We start from the raw sequence: 25,325 nt of genomic DNA on the forward strand, positions 1-25,325 counted from the left end.
CGGTGTGATTTTTTTCACAGAAGCAGCTAGTTGAAGCCTGGGAGCAGCTTTTAGAAGCAGAGAGAACTTGCTGTGGCAAAGGACCATCAGAAATCAGGGGCATTTTTGAGTTGAAGCCACTAAGCAAGAGTATAGTGAGGCCCATGCTTATGTGGGGTGTCCACAATCACGAGGTGCTTAAGGAGAGTTGGAAGGTCACTTAGCTGGATGATAGTAGAATGACTCCAAGAAATCTCACACCTTGGAGAATACCAGAAATATTGAGGAGAATCAAAGCGAATTACTGAAAGCTGTGGCACACCTTGGTTTGGTCCCAGAAGTGTAAATAAAAGTAGACAGGGGAGGGTCCTATTGAGATTTCCAGGCTTAAAAGAGTACATGTTTCTGAAATTAGTTTTAAGTTATTGGTACTTGCTTTAACTCTTGTACAGTTTTTGTTTAAAAAGCAAAATCTTGCAGTGTAATTTTTGTTAATAACTGGGATTTCAAATTCTTTTCAAAAGTTACTGGTCTCCCTTGAGATCATAACAGCTGGCACAGACTTGATGTGCCAGATAGTTCTTTTGAGCTGTATATGGGTTCTATAACCCAAGATCCACCATGAGTAGGTAAAGACAGGGGGACAGGCAGAGGGGGACACACAAAGGTGGCGGAATTTGCAAGGTGGTGAGGGACTAGTGGGAGGAACTTTCATTCCACCAGCAACTAATGGTAAGTAACTGAACCTGCACCAATAACTAATAATATACTGGTAACACTTGGATTCCCTTTGTAAACAGTAATACAATAATTCAGAACACCCTAATAACCTACCTTTAACTAATAATAATCACATTACTCACTGATATTCACATTCAGACAACTGGCAGAAGCCCCCTGCACTCTGCATAAGGTGTGGTCAGGCTTCCCCAATAAGATTTGTCACTTCGCTCAGGAACAGCAACATTCATTTCTGTCAATGATTGATATGCTAACATTTAACTTACCAAGGGACAGCAAATATTTTTTTCTAAACATTCTGTGCAAAAAGAGCAAAGAAAATAATGGAATCAAAAGCAAAAGACTGCAGATGCTGAAAATCTGAAAGAAAAACAAAATGCTGGAAATACTCAGCTGGTCTGGTAATGAATCTCTCTCCAAAGAAAATAATGGGTTGTGTAACTGTATGGTCAGTAAGCATTTGGGGAGCTTAAAATCTTGAATACAATGCAAGAAATGACAGTACAGTTAACTGACACCTGTCTTTTGAACATCTATATTTACCAGCTTAAATAAGAAATTCTGTATCTAGGATGATTTCTCCACAGAATTCATCTTCAAAGGAAATTTTAAACAAGCCATACAATGTTGAAATAAAATGAATAAAGATGACAATCTAATGGGTGAGCCTGGTCCACATATAATGTTTATTGATGTAATAAAACAATACAGTTAGTGTTAGATCCAATCACAAAACAGTAAAAGATGACTGAGCATACGGTACAATTGCACGAGCAAATAAAATTTTAAAAAGTGAGAGACCATTAGACTGCTTCATTCAAGAATTGGTTTGGGGCTGGGAATAGTAAGTGGGGGAGAACAGGAAAGAAAAATAACATATCTACTTGATATCTTAATTGGGATTTAGAAGTGACGAAGGGCTTCAGTTTCAAGACAGAGACTGGGTAACCAAACAAACTAGGAACTTTTCTAATACAATGCTGTTTCAGTTACATTTACACCGGATATTACTACCTACACAATGCAGAATAAGCAGCAACCTTTAGACTTAAAGTATTGCTATGATATTATAGTATGAACTTGCACAACTACAGTAGGATTTACCTGCGCTGGCAAACAAGTGACTAATTATCAATAAAATGTTAAACTGCACAATAAAGATATTGTCCATATTCAAGCTGCCAACATTCACTGTTTCCAACAATCAGCTACATGAGAGGAAGTCAGTTCCTCATAGCTGACCAACACAAGCTGTTCTAGATTTAAAAGACAGAAATTAAAGTGATTATTTGTGTATGCATTCCATGCTTAACATGATTTTTACTAAATAACTAAAAAAATCAGTTGTAGCTTTTATCCTCTTAAAAACTAGATTTATAACTGCAAAACATATTGCATAAAGGACTGCTGGTACTTCTTAAGAAAATATATTTTGTGCAATTGTGGCTACAATTAACAGCTGGCAAAGCAACAATGCTCGTCAGGCAAGAATCCTGAAATAAGTGAATCGTATAGACATCATAGACAATCTTGCCCATCTAGTTAAAGAATGGTCACAGCCTGACTAACTAGAAAAGGTGCTGTATTCCCTTTATTAAGATTTGCTCAACATCTTAGATTGAAAACCATTATAAATTCAAGAATTAGACACTTATGTAAAATGTTATCAATGCTCTTTAAAATAGACCACTAAAACTCATTTACATATACGGTGTGTCACTGTCATACAATTGATCCTCCAAATACCACCCTAGGCTTGTCCATGTGCCTAAAAGCATCAAGTATCAATAAGATATTTTAAATTGTGGGTTACAGACCTAGACCAACACTGCAAATAAAGAGCAGGTCATGGATGGGGTCAGTGGAGGAGCACTGCTAACAGAAAAACTGCAGTCCTGTAGCCAGGCTTCTATAATAATCAGATTTAGAAAATATAAATAGACTGCTTTGGGTGATGGGGCTTCACCATTGTCCGTTATTTTGTTCAGCACTGTGAACTTAGTTGACTTGATCCAATGCTCTGAGAACTTCTTCACCCTGAAGCAAGGTTCTGTTGTCTTGGATAGGTGCATTCACTTCACAGTCATAATTGGTGAGTGTTGGCAAGCTACTGCCCTCTGCTGAGTGAGTGAGAAGCCTTGTCACTATATCTGAAAGTTTGAAAAAAATCAGACAAATGTAAGAACCAGATATATTGAATCAAAATATTTTAAAAAGCTTTTTACACAATTTTTCAGAACACAAATGCTCTATTCAGCTTAACAGTACCATATCATTGAGTTTTTAAAGCCTTTTTAAATAAATTTTTTTTAAAAAATACAATTTTGTAAATGATCCCAACATTTAAAAGTCCTTTTTAAATGTTGAAAAGGAATCACACTGCCCAAACAGAATGCAGATGATTGAATCAATTTAATCATCAATTTAATTTTGTTGTCTTATACAAGATCTCTTGATTCAACCTACAAAAGACTTGGCCATGCTGCATTTAAGAGCTTATTTTCGTCACGGTTTTTAGGTAATTTCCCAGTGTTATTTGTAGGTCAGTTTCCACATTAAAGGAAGGTGGGTACAGAGTTTTGTTTTTAAATGGATTAGAAATTGGTTTATCTAATCATCTATTGATGATCACCGCAACATGCCCAACCAATCTTTAGAACTAAAATCATTGGAAAAGAGATACAGTTCTTGAGCATAGAGCTGGCATCATATTAGATCAAATTTTACATTAGACTTGGGAGAGAGAAGAAGAGTCACGAGTCATAATTTTAAACTTAAGTAATGCGAGTTTCGAAGGTGGTCAACATCAAACTGTTGACACAATCATGAGCAAAGGCACACAGCTATTAGAAACCCGACTTATCACAAATAAGGTTTAGAAAGGTATCAGTCGGACAGTTGGCAACCCTTGGAGTCTTATTCAGCAAAGGTGGGGCAGGATAGAGATAAAAAAAATGGGAAGACAAGGTATTTAAAACAATAAAAATCACAAACTTGCCTGTAGGTAACAGCACGAGTGTCTTCTGTTCACCGCTGTTGGCATCAAACCCTTTTGCACGTTTCCAAGCTTGTGACGTACTCACTGGAGGGTCAGTGTCACTTTGGAACAATAATCCCTGTTCAAAAGAAAGGATATCAAATGTATACTGCATTTCCACTGGAATCTGGTAATCAGCAAAACGCAAATTTCTGACAGTGAAAGCTTAAACGTGTGCATCCTTTCAGATGGCTAAAACCCTTTACTAAAATATTTAGTAAAGCACTTGATTGTATTAATTTGGCATTTTATTTGAACATAAAGGCAAAGATCTTCAATTCTTCACTGAAGTTTAAAACAAAATTATTGCAAGAAAATGATCTTGAATTGTATTTTATGTAAATACTACAGTAATGTTTGTTGCATTTGCAGTGGTTATTACCCAGTTTGTGTTTGTGCATTAACTAATTACAATTTTCTATGAGCAGAAATGTGGTCAAGGAAAAATTAGCGATTTTTTTAAAAAGAGAAATGGACAAAATCTTGGAAAATGATCTCAAAAACACTGGTAAAAGTTCCAGAATTAAATGTAACGAAAACTGAGATGGGCCCATTCATTCCAAGTCAGTGGCTCTGCTTACAGGATTAGTGAATTATAAATGTTAATGAGTTGCATCAAATTTTGGCAACCAATCACATGTTCAGGTGGTGGTACAATGCACTCTGGAGGATTTAACCCCACAGGACTTCTGTTTGTTTAGTAATTCCTGTCACTTGTATATTGATGCACACCCCTAACCACGTGTAAAAATACAATGTAACTTCGTTCTTATCCAAATGGTAGTCTGACTCCTCAACTTGCAGCAAGTATTAAAAATTGAATTGGTTATTCCACCCTCCCCGCCCCACCAAGTTCGGGCTCTTTCAGAAAAGCTTAGAATTAATTGCAGCTGTGTGGTCATGCAGATATAAATTCAGTTTACCTAACTTCTAATTGTTTGAATAATCTCAAAAAACTGACTTTCATGGAAGCATAATGTTTTTCAGTGAGACAATAAGCATAGATATCAAGTCAATTTGAAGTAGATATTGCAGTTTTTTGAAATGCAAATACCTTGTATCTAATCTTTCTGAATACAAATTATTGCAAATCCACATTCTTAATACATGAAAATTCATGCCAATGACTTATTGTAAACTTTTAGCTCATAAGAAACTGCACCAATGCAGCAAGCCTTGAGCAGCTGCATCTTATAGCTGATTAGCAGTTCTTTAACATTGCAAAATGCTGGAATTAAAATAATTATTCAGACGGTTCAGATGGAACTATTTAATGCACAAACCTGTACAGGAAATGTTTATGATACTCTGATGGTTAAACAAGTCTGATTCTGATCTCACTCAGGATCAATAAAAATCCAACAGGAGAATTTGGTGTTTAATCATATTTCACACCCTGCCAAACACTTAGCAGTGCTAGAAACAGAGTTCAATTTTATGTTTCCCATTACCATTAAATTCCCAATAGTGAAAATTCACCGAGATGGGTTGTTTGAAGGGGGGAAATGGATGACAGTCTGTGGAAGATAGCTGGTTAAAGAGCAGTTTTGTTGGTAACAAGGGGAAAAGAAAAAACACTTACAATCCTAATCAGTCACTTATAAAATACTGCACAAGGTTCCTAGTTTCTATTCTTAATACGCCTGTCACCCACTTATTAGACTAAGTCTAATTGTCTTGCTAATCCCAGCAAATATTTTTGGTCAGTTTGCTGAAATCATATAATTGATTTCACATCACATACAAGCAAAATATTTTTTCTTGTTACTGTACTGTAATTGCTGTCATGCACTTTTAAAAATATAGTTTGTGAAACATTAAATTACAATGTATTCATGTGGTCACTTCTGTTTCAGTTTAGAAGTTGTCCAGTGCGCCACAGCTCTTCAAAGTAAGTAAATTGCTGAAGCTTTGTAGCTGCTTAAAAGATACTTTTATTGCTCAGGTTTATGTCAATCTTAAACAGAATGGAAGTGATGCAACTTCCATTTGGATTTCTGAAGACCCCATCTGCAGTAATTCAAACATAGTTTTGTACATGAATGCCTTTTGGTCAGTGATTCTAAGTGGGCTTCACCATACAAAAAGTTCTTTACAACTTCCTTTACAGAAATGTTAATTTTACGTTTATTGTTAAAAATAATGTCATACAGTTTAGGAAGTTTGTACTACAACAATCTGCAATATTGTACAGCAAAAAGGGGGCATTAAATGTTGGATTTTTTAAATGAACATCTGTTGCAGGATACAAAGAAGAAATCTGTAGGAATTCTAATTTCTCCAGTCACCATATTTCTTTCAGTAGTTCAACATGCATAACTGAGTTCCAACGTTCCTAAGTATATTAAAAATACATACTGTATACTCTAAAAATCTGAAGGATTGAGTCCTTGCTTTAAATTGCCCCATTTCAAGTTATTTTGATTTAATGTTGTGTTTTTGATGGGGCTGAGATTAGTGTTCAGTGCTGCAATGTTGCTGCACGCCAGGTGTCACGCAGGGGCACATGACCCAATCAGTGCCATTTTGGAGTGGCCGCTCCCCGACTTCCCTGATCACCGCCTCTTCAGCTTGCGGCTTACCTCCCCAACCCTGCACAACTCGGAGCTCTCTCATTCCAGTTTCCCTCCTGCCACCGATCTCCTGAGTCCTTGCTGACAACGAGGGTTTGGGAGAGGGAAGTGCAAGCGAGAGCACTAGTGAACATGATCGGCAGAAAGTGTGGGTCAGGGAGTGGGAGAGGCGGAAAGTAACAGATGGCAAACTGGGGCCAAATAAAAGGAGTTAGCATATTTCTTTAAAATTTATTTTGGTTAAAAATATAGTAATTTAGCAATACATAGTATTTCAACTTACAGGGTATAATGTTTTAAGATTTATTTCTGACAGAAAATGTCCTACAGAACTTAACTAAAGCTTTTGTAATGGTTGTAATGGGAAAATCTGAATTGCTTAATGTTGTTTCATTTAAAGTTGCACTTATCAGGAATACAGCTACAATGTTAAGTGAGGAATTACTCAACTGTACTCTCCATTCCATAGCAAACTTTTCTACACTCCTGGTGGCATCAATTCAAAACCACTCTCCTGCCCGCATTCAAAAGTGTGATTATGGAATCATACTTAATTTCCTCAATTGGTACTGTTTATTATATCCCAACAGCTACTTGCTAAACATACTGTGCTGAGACAAATATCAAACTTGAGGTAAAATATTACGAGGCAATACATAAAACTAACACCTACAATTCCAACCGCTTGAAACAGGGAGGCTGCATTTTCCAGTTTGCGCTTCCTCGGTGTGTTGTGCAAGACCAGCAACTTAGGGCTCAGCTCTTCATTTGAAGCTCCTCCTATTGCAGATCTTCAAGCAATCAAAACACAATTATAGTGCAATTGTATTAATACAAACCTCTCCAACATCCATTTTTAAAAAAAATTATGCACTGGAGAATGCTAAATTTTCTTTGACTACAGTGCTAGCATCTACTACAGTCAGGTAATGCAAAGCAGTGCAAACTCCTAGTCTTATTACCAAATCAGCCATCTTTCCTGTTCGCCATTTAGTAGTTCTATTTAAGCCCAATCCCACTGAAAACTGAATTGGGATTGCCCAACTTTACTCAACACCCTCACAGAAAATATGCAGCGCCCATTAAATCTGGGCTGAAGCCAGCGCCAGGTGGTGAAAATGCTGCAGAGCACCAGGGTGACTGATCCTCTGTGCAACAAAAGGCTCAAAATGAATTAAGGTGGAGGAGAGTGGGAGACTAAATGTTTTTTCTTTTAAAGTTTAAAATAATGTATAGAATAGGGCATGTTAGAAGTAAAAATATGTAAAGTTAATAAAAAGATAGGGGAAAGAGAAAAATCCAAGTAATGTATATAAAATTGAACTTAATATGAACAGGAGAGGAACAAAAATCTAGGTTGGAGGCAGTCAAATTTTAAACAAAGAACTATGATAGAGAGTCCTTGTTCCAGAGCCTAAACCAAAACACAGGAGGATAAGCATTTATAGTTAGATGTCTAAAGAAGTCAAAACACAAAAAGGAACGGGCTGCAGTTTATTAATTGCACTGCGCCCAGCATTTTTGAAGAAAGATGTGGGATTCAGTGAAGTGCAATTTACTCAAACTCTTATTCTAATATTTAGTTGCTATCTACAAGATAGGCTATGCAATTCATATATGCCCTCATCTCACTTAATATTTCCCAGTCTAGCTTCGGAGAGATAGTAGAAATATTAACGATCATAGCAGGATCCTATTATTACAATAACCCACATTTACACTACTGCATAATTACCTATTGGGTGGCGCGGGCACATTCATAAATGGTAGATGCTGGACTGCTTGAGTGACCAGCACCACTGTAACCATGACAATATTTAAAGGCAGTCCTAAAACTTGTAGTAACATTACCTTTTACTGTAAGCAAGCAATGCCTTCGCTGGAGACACGGGACTTTGTGGACGTGAAATTTCAGTCTGCTGTGTCACCACTCTTTTTCCTCTGGTTCGGACAGGTGAAGCTGTTCTGCTGCTTTTCTCATTTTGCGGTGAGCCTGGAGTACTATCTATTTGATTTATGTGCAGGGAAGATGATGATTTTGTTGCAGCTGGAGGCTCTGTATTTTCCACTGTTTTTTTTAATGCTTGCACATATTTGTCTGAAGTGTTGTTAACAGATGTTCCAGCCTCTGAGAAGACGTCAACCATGGTGTTCAGACTTGGTGTATTAGCAGAGGTGGTTTGAGAATCAGCGAGTGGTGAAAGTTGGTCCAGTGAACGAAGCTGAAAGTCATCATCCATCGGGATGTAAGGAGCTAACATCTCCAAATCCAAGTTATCAATGTCCTAGTGAATGAATCATTACATTATCAAGTAGTCAGAACATAATTAAGCTTTGCATGGAATTTCCTCAACTAAAATTAGTACTAGTTTCAATTTTAGATGTAAAATATTATAGACAAGTAGATTTTAAATGATTTAATCAAATGAACAACACTTGCAAACCAAGTTTAATTATTTTCACATCAGTGGCTCTACATTTACATTAGAGGCTTATGTAACACCAGATCTCTGGCTTAATTATTTCTATAAAATAGAATTCATGTCAACATTTAGTGAAAGATTTAAGTGCATGCAACAAGGATATTCTATCATAACTGTAGTATCGTTGAAGGATTCATTTAAACAAAAGTACCTTGTAACATACTGACAGGTGGGGATAGGGGTAATTTTAACCCGCAATAAAAAAGGTCAGGTTCAAGTTAAAAAGCTGAAATAGGAACCCAAACCACCTTGAAGATGGGAGGAACAGTGGGCAACCAATCGGCTCCAAGGCAGGATGGCCACTCAAACCTTTTTATAAAGGCTGAATGTCTTCATTTTAACAATGTTTGTTTCTACTTTTATTCCATGCTGGCTTGGTTTCGTAACAGATAAAAAGGAGACAAAGGACTGGATTCATAAAGTAAAATGCCTTTACAGCATGCTTGTGGGCTGGGAGAAGCAGAAATGTTTTCTTCAGGCCCAACAAGCTACCGAGAAAGCTGGTCCCTTACCATAACACGAATTACATTCCTCCATACCAAACAGCTATTGCAATCTTTCTATGCCTGTTTTGTATTGGGTTCTTGTGCCAAAGCCTGGAGAACAAAATTCAGACTTCATACAGTTAAAACTCCAGGGCATTAGGGAAACATGTACTTACGGTTTCCTACCCCTATCTCCCCTCCCACCCACTAACCCCAAATGCATCACCCTATGAGTAGCAGGGCCTATGTGGAAATGCAGGATCTTTCTTTTACTGTCTTTATTTTTTAGTTTGTTTTTATTTTACTAAAAGTACTATAGTTATAATACAGCTAAACTAGAAAGCAGAATTGCCTTTTATTTTTAACACATGAAATCTCTTATGTGGAGCCATCTTGTCATACCTGAACAGAGAATGGGTGTTTGGCTTCTGGGTCAATTGCGAAGAGCTTTTCCACTATATCCAGTTTGAACTCATTGGAAATGTCTGTATCCACGTTAAAGCAGTAATCTGAAGGGCTGCTTGGCTGTGAAAATAAATAGCCAATGATTTTAGTGAAAAAAAAAAATCAGGAAACAAAGAGTATAGAGCAATATTGCACCTTAACTTTAAAATTTAAGTATGGACATCTGATGCAGGGAGGGATTTAAATTGTTGGGCTTTCTGCTGCTTCCCTAATGCTGCCATCAAGCACTTCATTGTGGCCAAGTTAACAGCAGCACTGGTAGAGACTTAGGAGGATGCAGTCCACTCTGTTCTCATACAGGGGAGCATATGTTTTATTGCACATATGAAGGTACAGCTCACGTTAAAGGCTATAAACTTTTACAACTGATATACAACTCATCAAGTAGTAAATAAGTACACCAGTTATATTTAATGACTTATTTACAAACATTTGGTAAGAAACTTACTTGTGGTGAATTCTGACTGGTGCAGGGACAGGAAGAACTGCTTGACTGCTCATTCATTTGTGGAATGGTAAATGAAAATTCCAGCGACTCTTGGTTCGTTTCAAGCTTGATAATGGATTCTAAATTCAAGGCTGGGTCTGTGTTACTGCACAGTGGCTTTTTTGTGTCAGAGGGAGGCAGGGGTGACAATGCCATGTCTACAGTCTTCTCGTTGGTGGAGGAGGGCAACATGACATCATTGTAGAGAGGGACTTCATTAAATTGCTGCATTTCTGAATTCAAAACAAAAAAATTGTTAGGTTTACCAACTTCATTTGAGTTTGGAAAGACTTATCCATCCCCTCAACTAAGTTTACAAATGTGAACAAACCAAATCCTGACTGCAGTGTAGTGAATTTGCATAATTCAAATTGCTTTTACAACTATGAGAATGCAATTTAGAACTCTCAGCTCTCCAAGTTGAATGCTGCAAGTCTGAATATTACCATTTCACCATTTCCTGGTGAATGTTAATCCCATAATCAATATTACTAAAACCGATCATTTGGTGATTATTACACTGCTGTCTGTGGGACTTGGTTGACTACCAATTTACCTAATTCACAACAATGGCTTCACTGAAAAAAGTACAATTGACTGAAGTGTTTTGGCACCTCTGGGGGTTATGAAAGGTGCAACATAAATGTAAATTCTCTCTTTCACTCAATATCATCTTTAAAATATAGTTGAAAGGCACTAATTTATTTTTTCAATTTGAAGAATATCTTCAATTTCCATTCACTTTGCATAGTATATTGTTTATCAAGTTCTAGTCCTGCAGATATGTTCTGCTAGCTTGGGATTCGGGATCCAGAAATACTTTGGGAACACTTGAACTTCCCCATGGCTCCAACGCATAAATTACAAATGTATACAGAAATCTGAGATTTTCTGCAGCCCATACAATTAGCTGCCTATAAAAGAATTTCACGGAAGATAGGAGGAGATTCAGGGACAATGAAGCACATTAACAGAAGGATGTGAAATATAAAAAAGCAGGGTAAGCTGGATAAGATAAATACAACTGAATACACAAAAGAACAAAAAAATTAAAATGCACTAAATAAAAGACTAAAATCTTTCCTCTATCCCCCCAGTACTACATAGGGCTCTGCATTAGGAGCATGGACACCAATTATTAACAGAATATTTTCCCATCGCAATCAATCCCAATCCTATTGTCAGAAATTTCTAAATGTGCATTTTTAATAATGCCTATTGAATAGCAATCAGCAAAGTTGAATTTTTCCTTCTTCACACCATGGGAATTCAGTGATGTCAGCTAACGCAGTAGAGACTAGATATTAGACCTTAGAAAAAGTAGTCCAGGATTCGTGTCATTATTTGCCACCAGGAACGTTTTTATTTATTTGCCAGCATATCTCACACTATGGTTTATCCCTCAATGGATGCATGCTCAAAATGTTTCATCCTTAACCACCTTCCATCACTAATCAGCAACAGGCCAAGTTCCATACATATGCCAAAGATACCCAGCATTTCCCTTCTGGTCACCACAGTGAACTTGACAACTGCCTTCAGGCTGCCTGTTGGACATCAAGTCCTGAATGAGCCAGAACACTGCTCAGTTTAATGATGCCAATCCTGTACAGCTTTTACTAAATTTTATATCAAGGCTAAATTCCATCTTCTTCCCAACTGCTCATTCAGGCTGACTTCAACAGTGAGCAGCATTGCTGTTTGCCATCACCCTTAATGCTGCTCAGATTCTCATCTGCTCAGTTGTCATTTCCATGCTCAATGTCTCCAACTCTATCACTGACCTAGAGATCCACTTATAAAAACTCAGTCCAACTCACCCTCAACATTGCTGCCTATATGCTTTTGCCTTAATACTGTCCTTACTGATCCCCAACGCCTTCCTGTTTCTCAGCATACTTCATCCAACTTTGAACTTCTCTTTTGCTGGTCTTGTTCCACTGTGCCTCAGGAATTCGTTTCAGCCCTTCAGTGTTCAACTTCAATCTGCCAGTTAGTTTCTTTCACCACCACACCATTTCTGTTGGACTATCAATGCAACAACCATTAGCCATCACACTCCACCATTCTGGAATGTTCTTCCTAAACACATGTAGCTTCTATGAGTCATTTTTCCTAATTCCTCTAATCATTACTGCTCAGTTTGTGGTGATCCTCCTGGTGTACTCTTGGGATAGTTTGCTATATTCAAAGATGCTATATATGTGCCAGTTGTCAACAAGTGCTTGTTCCCTTTCTTTTCTTGGACCAGCAGAAATAGATGAGAAAAAACATTGATCCTGGGCATTATAATTTCTTTAAATTTCAACTGTTTCTAGTTCCTAAGAGCATGCCTGTTTCAAAACCATCTGTCCCCTGTAGAATTCATAATAGACACAAAAAATACATTAATATGATGCACAGCAACAGTTTCCAACCTGAGGGGCTAAAATCCAGTGAAACAACTGTATCGCCTGCAGCTGGTGCAAGCTGAGTCAAAGCCTCTGGTTCCTCTTTCAGTTTGTCAAAAAGATTGTTGGTCTCTTCATTGCTGGATGAAACAGGGCTCTTACTAGGTTCCTCAGGCTTCTCAACAGATACAGGTACACACTCAGTCTGATCCAGTGAAAGAACCACTTCTTTCTCAACTAGACCACTAGGGGGAAGGGAAAACAAAATCAGTAAAAGTTACTCCATGAGCTTAATAGACAAATGAGCTACATGGCTCCTTATTCACTTCAAGCATCTACTCCTCTACAGATGTGAAAAGTTGCACATCTGTTCAGATCAACTTTTTGAAGCCACAAGCTTTGCGCAACTCTGCAAGTCATAGGATTTAGAAAAAAAGCATTTTTAAAATCAATTCTTCTTATTCCTCCATCTCCCCCAATCCCCACTGCTTTCAAGATTCCATCATGTATTTCGGGTGAAAATAATAATTAGGCCAGACATGTTCATGGTACCAAATACACTGCTCATTCTCTAAGAGGTGGTATACTTTCTGGGTCACAATAGTCTTCTTCCTTCCATCTACCCATTTTGCTATTAACAGGCAAATAATGGGGAATATATGCTTGAAGAAAGCGGTTAGTCAAATTTATTCCAAATATGTTTTATAGTGCTACACTTACATATTGAACAATTGGATAATAGAGCTTACTACTGTTGTTTCCACAAAAAGAAATATATTGTATTAACGTAGTAATGGACACATTCTAACTTTCACCCGTCTAGTTGGTTAATTAAAATGAAAATTACAAATTAAAAGTTGCTTTGCACATTACATTAAATCATGAGCTTTCTATAATAATCTTCATAACCATTTACAGATCCTTACCTCAAAACATAATTCACACAGACAATGCACTGGGGTTGGGAGTTTTTGCTGTTGTAAATTACTGTGGCCTGAGTTTCCACCCAAACATAACCGCCTTCCTTGCCCAACATCCTGTACTGGCCTGTGGTGGCTTGGCCTTTAGTAAATACTAAAGGAAGGAAAGTAAAAAACTACCATTAATTGTCATATAGCAGCACAGGAAGTGTTTTCAGCTATGACCAGCATTTGTCAATATGAAGTGAACTCAAGTATCATGGCTAAAAGTGCAATACTCATTATCAAAGAGGGGGAGGGGGACCTGTACTTGAATGTTATTAGAAGTTTAAGTGGCCAACATCATACCCAGCTGGGATGAGCATAATTTGCCACAATCACAGCTCAATGACATTTGAGCAAGGGATTGGGAAGGTGCTTAGTATCCTTGAAACTGTAGACCAACAAGGATTCAAGAGGGGAGAGAAAAATGACAAGAAAGTTAACTGAAAAAATGTGACTCACAGTCATGATGGGTTTTGGTCAGATGGTCTGAATCTAAGGCATGATAAAATTCGTAGACAGAGCGGCCCAACAATTCTTCTGGCTGGTAACCCATTAACTCAGTTATTCTGCATTGGAAATTAAAAGAAACATATATACATATACATGAAAAAAATAACTTGTGTAAAGGTTCACTATAAACCAGTCATGTGGCAAAATTAAATGCCGCAACTCTTTCAATCCAGCATTAGACTAGGTATACTGATCAGAGCTTTATTTGTAAGATTTTATTCAAGATATTCTTTTGAGGAAGCATAAATGCATTTTTGGTCAGCACACAAATTTATAATTTCAGAATTTACATTCAAAAATAAAAAGAGCAATGAGAGAGAGGAGGACATTGCAAATTATAAAATGCAGGTTTGTAGGAGCTAGGAGTAGCGATTTTCGTGAGTTATCATGATCTCCTTCAGTTTGCTTGATTGCCTTTGTGTGGGGGGGGGGGAGCAGTGAGGGATTTCCAGAGTTTTTTCTAAATTGTCCCAATTTTGTTCATCTACCAAGAGAAGACCTTACTGTAGGGCTGGTTTATCTTTTTCAAATATGTTTTTTTAAAGGTATAGCTGAAAGTAGCATTAGGTAAAAAGGTGGCTTAACAGAATCATGTTGCACAACACAAAAGCAAAATACTGCAGATGCTAGAAATCTGAAATAAAAACAAAAAAGATGTTGGAAATACTCAGGAGGTCAGGCAGCATCTGTGGAGGGAAACAGATTTAACATTTCAGATTGAGATGACTTTTCATCAGAACTGAAGATAGATCTTGAAACCCTGAAACTTTAACTCTGTTTCTCTTCACAGATGCTCTCTGACCTGCTGAGTATTTCCAGCATTTTGTTTTTATTTCATGTTGCACAACTTTGCCTGAGATTTACAAAAGGGTTTTACTACTATTACTCAGGGCAACTAGAGATGAATAATATATTCTGGCCTTGCTAATGACCCACTTCAATAAAGGAAAAAATGTCCAGTAATATAATGTTACTGATTTTAATCGAACACCATTCCTAGTGATATATACACATTTACTGATTTTAAAATTTAGTAGCATGTGCTTGGTATAACAAAACACAAACTTGTGTGTGCATATTTTTTTTTAAACTGATTTTGTTCAAACATCAGTAAATATCATTGTTCTTTTTGTGTGTCAGTGCTGGCTTAGTTGGCAGCACTGTTGCCTTAGTCAGAAGGTTGTGGGTTCCAAGTTCCACTCCAGAGACTGGAACAAAAATCTAGGCTGACACTCTAGTGCATTACTGAGACAGTTCTGCATCATGAGGTGCCATCTTTCAGATGTGATGTTAAACAAAGGGCTCAGGTGGAGGCAAAAGATCCCATGGCACAGTTTCAAAGAACGGCTGTGGAGTTATCCCGGGAGTCATCCCTGGAGTCCTGGTTTATCTCTTAATTAACATCATAAAAAAAAAGGTTATCTGGTCATTATCACTCTGCTGTTTGTGCGAGCTTGCGGTGAGCAAATTGGCTGCCACTTTTCCTATAACAGTGACTATACTTCATAAATATTTAATTGTCTGTAAAGCATTTTGGGACATCCTGATGCTAAGAAAGATTTGCATTTACGTAGCACCTTTCATTCTTTAGATACTTGCTTTTAGGATATGTATAGATTTACGGATAGCACGCCAAAAATAAAATCAAACTAGGTGCTAATTTATGATGAAAAGACCTTTTATTCTATGACTATGTGCAAAATGCATGAAGCTAATTAGTCCAATGCATAACTAATTCATGGTCAAGAGAAATTATGTACCAAGTGTAGATTTTATAGTCTTCAATATTTACATAAACTCAAGTTATTAACATACCTCAGCTATTTTAATTATAATTAAACAGATGAGCTAAATGCACTCTCGAGCTCTAAAATACAAATTACATCATGTTAGTAACAAGCGAACCATCCAATAGCTCCTATATATCCAATAAAACAGACAAAAGTAGAAATTAACATTTCATTTATTTGGACAGTTATTTTTGGAATAGACACATCTGACTGGTTCTGCCAAATTATTTTTAAGATAGGAATCTTATATTACAGGCTCAAATAAAATACTAAAACATGAATAAGATTTTGCATTTTCTTCATAGTGCTGATTATGTTCCAAGAGTTCACAGCAAACTGCTTGCAGGCCCAAAATACTGGACTTAATAAAACAGCGCAACAAATCTTGTGTCTTTAGGGAAATGGGATTTAAACTGTTTAATTTCTCAGCATTAAAATTGCTTTGCTTGATGATATTCCTCTTTTAGACTTCTAAAGTAATTAGCATTTTCATTGAGAAATTATTTTTCTTGCTACTCCTTTTTCACTTCAATCTACAAGAATAAATCCTTTAGCTGAAGAGAATTTGAGACATGTTTGAACTATTCAAACACATTAAGGCCTTGATAAATTCAACCTGAACAAAAGCTTTTCATCTGACTGAAATGATAAATCTAAATAAAAGTAGAACAGAGAGTTTATTCTGATGTTACGTAACTCACCTCTCATCACAATAGGAGAACTTCATATCCAGGCTATGACGACTCAGAAATGTCTTGCTATCCAGAGGTACCTCAATGTTGGATGGGTGTGGAATGGGTTCACAGATCAAAACTAGACAGGTCATGGGTGGCTCCTTGTAACCACAATGGGTCTGCTCATTATTGGATTTGTACACTCGAATGTGTCCTGTGCAATGAAGGACCTACAGAAAACCATGAAAGTCAGCATTTGGTAGTTCCCAGGGTTTTAAGCACCTCATCTACTTAAAGTAATTCAGCAGTATTCATAGAGCAGATTCGTGAAGCAGATTTTAATTTAGTCTTGATCAGAATTTTTGCACGTCAGTAAAAACTTTTTTTTAAAAAAGTTATTCGCTGGAACAGAAACAGTACTATTAAGATACTGGCTTTAAATACCACTGCTGGCAAAGAACAGTTTGGATCAGTTTACGATATTCCCGGGCCATTTTAGGGAGACAGCAACTAAACTCTTTCAATACGACAAAATGCAAACTTAATCCTACATCTGTCATAGAACAGTGGCATCTCCTCCACCAGCTCATCAAGAAGAACTAATTGCTTTTGTTGCTTCAAGGGGGAAGGAAAATCTTGAGAATACTTTTGGCACTTTCCCATTTTATACAGAAAAATCAAGAACTGGATTTTACATTTTAATAGCTGATTAATTCCCATCCTATCCTCACTTGGGCACTTTTCAACAAGAGCCACTAAATAGTAATCAAAAATGGCAATCTTGATTGATTCAAACTCACTCATCCCGGGGACAATGAAAATGATGGAAAGGCTCTACCACCCAAAACCATGTAACGCAATTCAGATTAGGGATTAAATCTGGAACATGTGCAATCTTTGTTGATCAGCAGCAGTATGCCGGTCTATATAATTAAAATTGTTAATCTATGGTTTTAATTTCCAAACAAAAGCTGGACATACAATGGCGACTTGACTAGCCAGAGCAAAGGATGTCAGTTTTGAGCAGGTTTACACTAATATGTTGCATGTAAATGCAAGTTGTTAAAGATGTTTCAATACAAATGAAGTTAAATTATATAACATTAATTTTTGCATTTTTTAAAAAACCGAGTTTAATTAACTTTTTAAAAAAAAATAGGAACAGGTTGCTCAGTCCCTCAAACCTGTTTGCCATTCAATTAGATTAAGGCTGATCTGAGTAACATACAAATCTATTCATTACATGGCCTTCTTGGCCAAATTAATAACATCTTTAACAAATTGCTTACACATGTATGTCGTGGCATGAAACAAAAATCTGGAGGATGGTAAGCATTTACATAGTACCATTAACATGGAAAAACATTCTAAGGCATTTCAGAGGTTGAAAAATTGACATTATGAGGAATGACCATAAACTTGGTCAAGAGTTGGGTTTTAGGGGAGGAAGGAGGTGAAGAGGTTGAAAGAGTTGGGAACCAATTCCAGTGATCACATCTCAGACATCTCTCTTCCAGACTTCAAAGCCCAACTTTCACCAGTCTGTTCTCTTAACTCATACCTCTGATAATGGAGATTGAACTCATGGTTCTACTTGATACTGCCTCCAATACTTAAAAACCTTGCTAGGCAACCAAAGCTGGACTTGGTATTTAAGAAGCAGTTTGTTCATTATTTCCTATTTACCATTGTAGATATGTAGTTCAATATCCAATTGGCTTTGTTGATTGCTGCTCTGCATTAGATGGACATTTTTAGCACCTAGTCTACTAAGATTCCTAGGTCTCCTTCAGATTCATCCTGAAGATATTGCAACACTATTCCCATATATACACCTATTGGCATTTTTCATCTATGTGTAACACTTTACATTTTCCTGCATTGTATTTCATGTGTGATTTTTCTACCCATTTATATATCTTATCCAAATCATTCTGTAATTTCTGAGTTACTTTTCCAACGCCAGTTTTCCTCCTTCAGTTTCTTGCATGATCGTAGCATTTACCTTTAATCCCTTCAGCTTTGAGCTTAATTATAGCTTTCCACCTAGGAATTTGTCAAAAGTTTTTTGGACATCAAGGTCTAACATGTTATAGAGCTTACCCCTGCCTATGTGGAATGTCATTTCCTTGAAGAAATCGAGGTCTTAACTACACAAGATTTCAAGTCAAAATATTCTCATTCAGCAAAGATAACTGGAAGGACAAGGACAGCATACGCTTGGGAACACATGCTGACTATATTGCAGTTATTTCACTGTTGCTGGGTCAAAATCCTGGAATTCCCTTCCTAACAGCAACATGGATATACCGAGACCACATGGACCGCAGTAATTCAAGAAGGCACCTCAACACCACCTTCTTAAGGGCAATTTGAGATGGTTAACAAATACTGGCCATGCCAGCGACACTCAAGAAATTTTTTTAAACTGCTCCGGAGATTAACGAGGGCATTGAATTAAACAACTTGCCTTCCATGTTGCAGACTTAATATTGACAGTGCGACCTCGACTCGTTAAAGTACACTTCATTCGTAGAAAGAAGTTGCGTTCAGTGTTCTGATCCTTCCCCTTCTTCAGAAGTCCTAAATTGCAGAAACCACAACCAGAGTTACCAACACGTACCAGGCATTTCCAAATAATCGAAATAAAGCTGTCGTGCTTGAAAACAAAAGAAACTTTTGATTCGAGGAAGTAAGCAGATTTTTTCTTGTTCTATTTTTCCTTTACCAACCAGGTCAGAAATCTTGTTTTGAACTAAGATGCTCAAGAAAAAAAACTTATTAAAAGTTCTCAATATTAATCTAACAAGAGCAAGGTTGGGATTTATCACTAAAAGTTGAACCACTGGCTAGCAAGGCCATAAAAAAAAAAGCAAACCAAGCACTAGGTTTTATTTCTAGGGGGACTGAATTGTAAAGTAAGGACATTAGGCTAAGCCTGTATTGAACCTTGGTTAGACCACACAGAGTACCATATGCAGTTCTGGTTGCCATGTTAAGAAGAACATATGGAAGTAATGGAGAGGGTGCTGAAACCAACCATTCGGCCTAACTAGTCCATGGTGGTGTTTATGCTCTACTTGGGCCTCCTCTCATCTTTCCTGATCTAAATCTACTCCCTCATATGCTTGCCTAGCTTCCTCTTAAATGCAAATGTACTATTTGCTTCAACGAGTTCCACAGTTTCTCATTACTCTTTGGGTTAAGAAGTTTCTTCTGAATTTCCTATTGGATTTCCTAGTGACTATCTTAATTGATGGCCTTTAGTTATGCTCTTACCCACAGGAGCAAACATTCTCTCAGCATTAACCCTATCACAACCTTTCATAATTTTATTTTTATAACTTTATAGATCCTCAGCTTATTGTCAGAGAAAAGAGACTCAGCCTGCTAATTCTTTCCTGAGAACATATACACACGTATTCCTAGTAAATCTTCTCGGCACCCTCTCCATTGCCTATATATCCTTTTTACAATACGACGACCAGAACTGCAAGCAGTACTCTTAAGTGTGGTCCAACCAAGGCTCAATACAGATTGATGTATTATTTGAACAATTTAATGAAAAGGCCAGATACTGAGATAAGCTATTAGGTCAGATAGTCAATCATTGTAAAATTTATCTCCAGGATACAGAATATTTTCATGAGCAGGAATTAGGCGGGATGCAATGATGAAACCGAAGACATGTATAATTAATTAGAAATGCTGATGCAGGAATCCAATATATACATGCAAGCAGGTGACATACTGACACTAAATGTCCAGAGGCTAAAAATAAGCACAGTTATTTCTATTTCAGTTTAATCCAGTCAACAAATTAGATAAAGGTCCTGTCTTCAGCATTATCTACATTTTGAAATTGTGCTGTCTGTGCCCAAGTCAAATTCATATCAAATTATAGCACTAAGAAACTTGATATGCGGTGTCAAAAAAAATCATGTATTTAGATTACTTAAGTTGATTGCAATGTTGACCTTTGCTTTGACCTGACTCTGACTTGGGCCTATCATCATAAACATGTGTGGCTACAGCTCTTATTGCAATTTAAAGTTTGTAGCTCTCTCCTTTAGAGAATCTGATCTGTTCTCTCACAGCACTACCATTATTCACACATGAATCTAGAGGCTGGATCTGCTATATGATAGAAAAAAAACAAGATAAACATCACCTCCTAATATTATGCATTGAGCTTCAGCAATCCTATTGATAACACATTGTTATCGCCATTAAGCTGCTAACTTTAACTCTAAGTGGGGTTTACTTGTTTAAATCAGCTGTGTTGATCTTTCAATATCTCTCTTTCCTGCCCCCAACCCCTTTAACCAGCAGTTATGAGGAAAAAATTAAAACTTATTTTGTCTTATATGATTTATATTGATAAAGAATGCAAAGGACAGCTTTTCAGAAATTAGATACACATTGGTTTGCAGCTTTAAATTGAAAACATTGAAATCCCAATAAAAAAGTGTATAAAAGATTGAGCAAAAAATAACTCCGAAATAGTGAATGCAGGCTGAAGCACAAAACAAAACCTGCTCATAAATCCACACAAAATTGGTAAAAGTAAAAAAAAAATTATTTGTACAATAAAAGAACATTCATAGTGATGATGCAACACGCCTTGCTGTTCAGAGCCAGAGGTTTTTCTCCAGTGTTAGGGCATACGGCTGTGCTATTCCTGATCTGAAAGCAGCTTAAGCATTGGGCTATTGCTTGGGGTGAATCTCCTAGAGCTGGAGGAGTTTCAGAACCCCCGGAGGTCTACCCATCTTTCTCCACCACATTCAGCTGCCATGGAAACCTTCTCCCCTCTGCCAGATTTTTCATGCTTCCCTCCACCTCTATTAATCTTTATACGGATGAGTATTTTGTATTAAAGCAGTCCTTCCTGGGAGACAAAAAAAACAGCATCTTCTGGCAGTTGGTCGGAAAACAACATTAATTGTATGTGCAATCAAGAACATGTTTTACTTCCCAAAGACTGAAAATGGACTGTGCAAAAATAGCAAGAGCCTTTAAAAGAAAATGCACAAAAATGGAGTTATAGAGTGCATTCACTCATTTTACAGCTGAAATGCTAGATGTGCACTACTGTGAAAGGTTATGGGGCATGAATTACTGGATGCCAAAGGCAGAGACTAGTTGCAATTAAATGACTAAGTTATCAGCTATATGTACTCAGGACAAGTATTAATACCAAAATGTTTTCTCACCTTGTCTGTGTGAGAGCATTTCCCGCATCTCTTCGTGATCACAAGGGTGGGTGAAATCAAAAACACTGTGACCAATCAGCTCAAACTGTTTATATAAAAGGGGAAAAAAAGGCATTGATCAACATAGGTATTCAATAATGTGCCAAGTATATAGGCAGCAATATTTGAAAATGGAGGTTTTGGATTTATACACAACTAGAAAAAACAACTGGACAACACAAGCCTCTTCCTTCATGATTCTCAAACCTTGATTTATCTATAGAATCAGAATGGATGTTCAAAGTGTTAAACAAGTGTTCCACAAAATGAATATAAATATTTTTAAAATTGCCAAATTTTCAACTCTTTCCATTTAGTCACCCTCCCTTTGCAAAAAATGTCCAAATTATATAAGGCCTATTCAGAGTAGGCAAAAATGATCATCTATACCTGGGTGAGTCCCATGCACTTGTTGACATTCTCAGACATATAGATCATGTCTCCATCCTGTGTTAACACCATGACAAATCCTTCCAAGGCCTTCAAGTAAAAGCTGTTGAGTTGTTTCTCCAGGTCAGCTTCCACCTCAGCATCCCCTGCACAAGTCAGGTAAATTCCTTTTTAATCAAACACAAGTTTGAAAAAAATTGACTGCAAAGTGACAGAAAAGGCTCTCATTTGTATAACATCTTGTATTGCATGCTTCAAAGCCCTACACACACACACATACACATTTACTTTTAAGTGTTGAGACTTATTTAAGCAATCATTTTGCACACTAAACTCTCAGCATTTAAATTAACGAGCCATTGATCTGTTTTAGGTGACATCAGCTTTAGGTGATATCAGCCAAAATACCAAGGGAACTTTAAAAAAAAAAATCCCATTGTTCATGGGATTCAATGTGCACTTGAACTGAAACTCTCAAAAGATGTCATCTGAATACAGTACACTATCAATATTTCATATAACCGTCAGGTCTAAATGATGGGAAAGCTGTAGCACTTAAACCCACAATCTTCTGATGACAAGGTGCAAGCACTTCCATAGAAAATTTGGCACATGATGATCAATTAGTTCGAAGTTGAGTAATTTTAAGTTAAGGACAGGACACCTAGTTCCTGAAAAAGCCTATTTCATAACAAATTGCGCTTGTGTGGTACAAGTACAGTATTTCAAATCCAGCACCCTCAGGACCGTGCCGGATTTCGGATATTTCCAGATTTCAGGTCAGGCGATTTAGGCCATGGGTAGTTTGGGTCAAATTAGGTTGCGTGGGGTCTCGGGTCACTTGGAATGCAGGCAATGAGCAAGGCGCGGAAGCTGATAACTAGTCTGGACTCTCACTGCGCCAATGCAGCGCCTAACTGAATTGTCTGGCAAGTTTTTAAAAAAATTTTTACTTCCTTAAAATGATGTATGGAAGATTATAAAAACGTCTTTTTTATTGGACACTGTTGGTTTTTGGGTAGCTGGATTTGAGGTACTCTACCTGCACGAGTATTATCAAACAAAATTTGACACTCAAGTCAAAAAGGGTGATATTGGGGCTGATGACTAAAAGCTTGGTCAAACAGTTGTTTTAAAAGAGAAAAGGAGAGAAAGCAGGTAGGTTTAGGAGGAAATTCCTAGGCAGCTGACAGCATAGCAGCCAATGGTGAAGTGACTAAAATCACAGGTGTGTAAAAGGACAGAATTGGAAGATGCAGGTGTGATATCAGAAGGTTATAAAGATGAATGAAGTTACAGGAGTAGGAGAGGTACATGGCCGTGGAGGGTTTTGAAAATCAAGGGACTTTAAACTCGGAGGCGTTGCTCAACTGGAAGCCAATGTAGGTCAATGAACAGGAGAAATAGATGAATGGGATTTAGTGAAAGTTAGGACGACAAGTGTTTTAGATGAGCTCAAGCTTCTGGAGAAGATGGAAGACTGACCATGAATGCAATGGAACAGTGAAGTCTAGATGTAACAAAGGCATAGATGAGGATTTCAGCAGCAGATATGGATAATGATACAGAGGTGGAAGTGGCCAATTCTTGGTGATGGAGCAGACTGTGTGGATGGAAGTTCATCAAGGTTGCAAACAGTCTGGATCAGCCCCAGACAATTGCCAGGAAGGGGTATGGAGCCAGTAGCTAGGAAACATAGAAAATGTTCAAGTCAAATTACAAGAGAAATAATAAAAACAATTTAGGGACGTTTCACATATTTTAGGAAATCAGCAATAGATGACAAATGTATTACTATAAGAGCAATGTTCCAGAATTATTAGTTTTGGTTCCTTTGCTTTCTCAATGTTACTCACACAGTATAATGATCATGAAAGGAATAAAGATTTGTACTTATCACTTTTCACAACCATTGGACGTCTCAAAGCACTTTACAGCCAATGAGGTACTTTTTGAAGTGCAGACACTGTTGCAATACAGGAAACACACAGCTAACTTGTGCACAGCAAATTCCCATAACAGCAATGTTTTGACCAGATGATGTTTTTTGATTGAGGGATAAATATCGGCCAGGACACTGCCGATAACTCCCCCAGCTCTTCTTCAAAATAGTGTCTCAGGATCTTATACATCCACCTGAGCAGGCAGCTTGGTTTAGCATCTCATCCAAAATATGGCACCTCTGACAATGCAACACTCCCTCAGTACAGAACTGGAGTGCCCTCCTTGATTTTTGTGCACAATACCTTGAGTGGGACTTGAACCCAGAAGCTTGTGACTCAGAGGCAGGAGTGTGACCAACTGAGCCACAGCTGACATAGGGATATGAAAATATAACTTCAGCTGCAGCAAAGGTCAAATAAGATATAGTGTCATGAGTATACACGATTATAAAAAGAATTAATCAAGTAAGTTGATGTTTCATAGGGCACAAGTAAAGCCTACAAGCAATACTAGTTACCAGCACCAACTACAAGAAAGATGTTGGGTGTGAATTAGAACAACCAAGACAATACCAAATCCCAGGAATTAAGATACAAAGAAAAGGAATACAGGGCTACAAAACTTACAAAAGTCGTCTATGCTGACACTCTACAGCAGTACTGAGTGAGTACTGCACTGTCGGAGATGAAATATTTTCAGATAAGACGTTAAACCAAGGCTGCATTCGCCATCTTGAGGTAGACATAAAAGATCCCGTGGCACTATTCAAAGAACAGCAGTGGAGTTATTCCTGCTGTCCTAGCCAATATTTATCCCTCAAATCAACTTGATCAACAAAAACAGATTATCTGGTCATTATCGTATTGTTGTTTGTGGGAGTTGGCGCACACAAATTGGCTGCTGCATTCCCTATGTTACAACATGATTACAGTTCAAAAGTATTGCATTAGCTGTAAAAAAACATGAGACATTCAGTAGTTGTGAACATCTTAATTTTTATTTTTTATTCATTAAAGGGATGAGGGCTTCGCTGGCTGGGCCAGCATTTATTGCCCATCCCTATTTGCCCTTGAGAAGATGGTGGTGAGCGGCCTTCTTGAACCACTGCAGTCCATGTGGTGTAGGTACATCCACAGTGCTGTGAGCAAGAGAATTCA

At 37.4% G+C, this 25,325-nt stretch overlaps 1 protein-coding gene across 4 annotated transcripts in view; it reads right to left on the minus strand.

Annotated features, from left to right (window-relative positions):
- Nucleotides 1-1,387: 1,387 nt before the first annotated feature.
- hif1aa (hypoxia inducible factor 1 subunit alpha a) overlaps nt 1,388-25,325 on the minus strand; it is a 66,445-nt gene continuing 42,507 nt past the window's right edge. For 2 of the 4 annotated variants that reach the window (XM_078562259.1, XM_078562257.1), the window contains exons 3-15: nt 22,225-22,391; nt 21,796-21,880; nt 19,050-19,162; nt 16,607-16,809; nt 14,065-14,171; nt 13,567-13,714; nt 12,668-12,885; nt 10,212-10,483; nt 9,701-9,823; nt 8,182-8,615; nt 7,004-7,121; nt 3,725-3,836; nt 1,388-2,876 (exon numbers count right to left, since the gene is read on the minus strand). In XM_078562259.1, coding sequence (XP_078418385.1) covers nt 2,719-2,876; nt 3,725-3,836; nt 7,004-7,121; nt 8,182-8,615; nt 9,701-9,823; nt 10,212-10,483; nt 12,668-12,885; nt 13,567-13,714; nt 14,065-14,171; nt 16,607-16,809; nt 19,050-19,162; nt 21,796-21,880; nt 22,225-22,391 — 2,258 coding nt within the window. In that variant the 3' untranslated portion in view covers nt 1,388-2,718. Of the gene's footprint in view, nt 2,877-3,718; nt 3,837-7,003; nt 7,122-8,181; nt 8,616-9,700; nt 9,824-10,211; nt 10,484-12,667; nt 12,886-13,566; nt 13,715-14,064; nt 14,172-16,606; nt 16,810-19,049; nt 19,163-21,795; nt 21,881-22,224; nt 22,392-25,325 lie in introns of all 4 variants that reach the window. The other 2 variants (XM_078562260.1, XM_078562258.1) reach the window with 2 other exon arrangements.

This window comes from Cetorhinus maximus, chromosome 18 (assembly GCF_964194155.1).
Source record: "Cetorhinus maximus chromosome 18, sCetMax3.hap1.1, whole genome shotgun sequence".
In the NCBI taxonomy this organism is placed as follows: domain Eukaryota; kingdom Metazoa; phylum Chordata; class Chondrichthyes; order Lamniformes; family Cetorhinidae; genus Cetorhinus; species Cetorhinus maximus.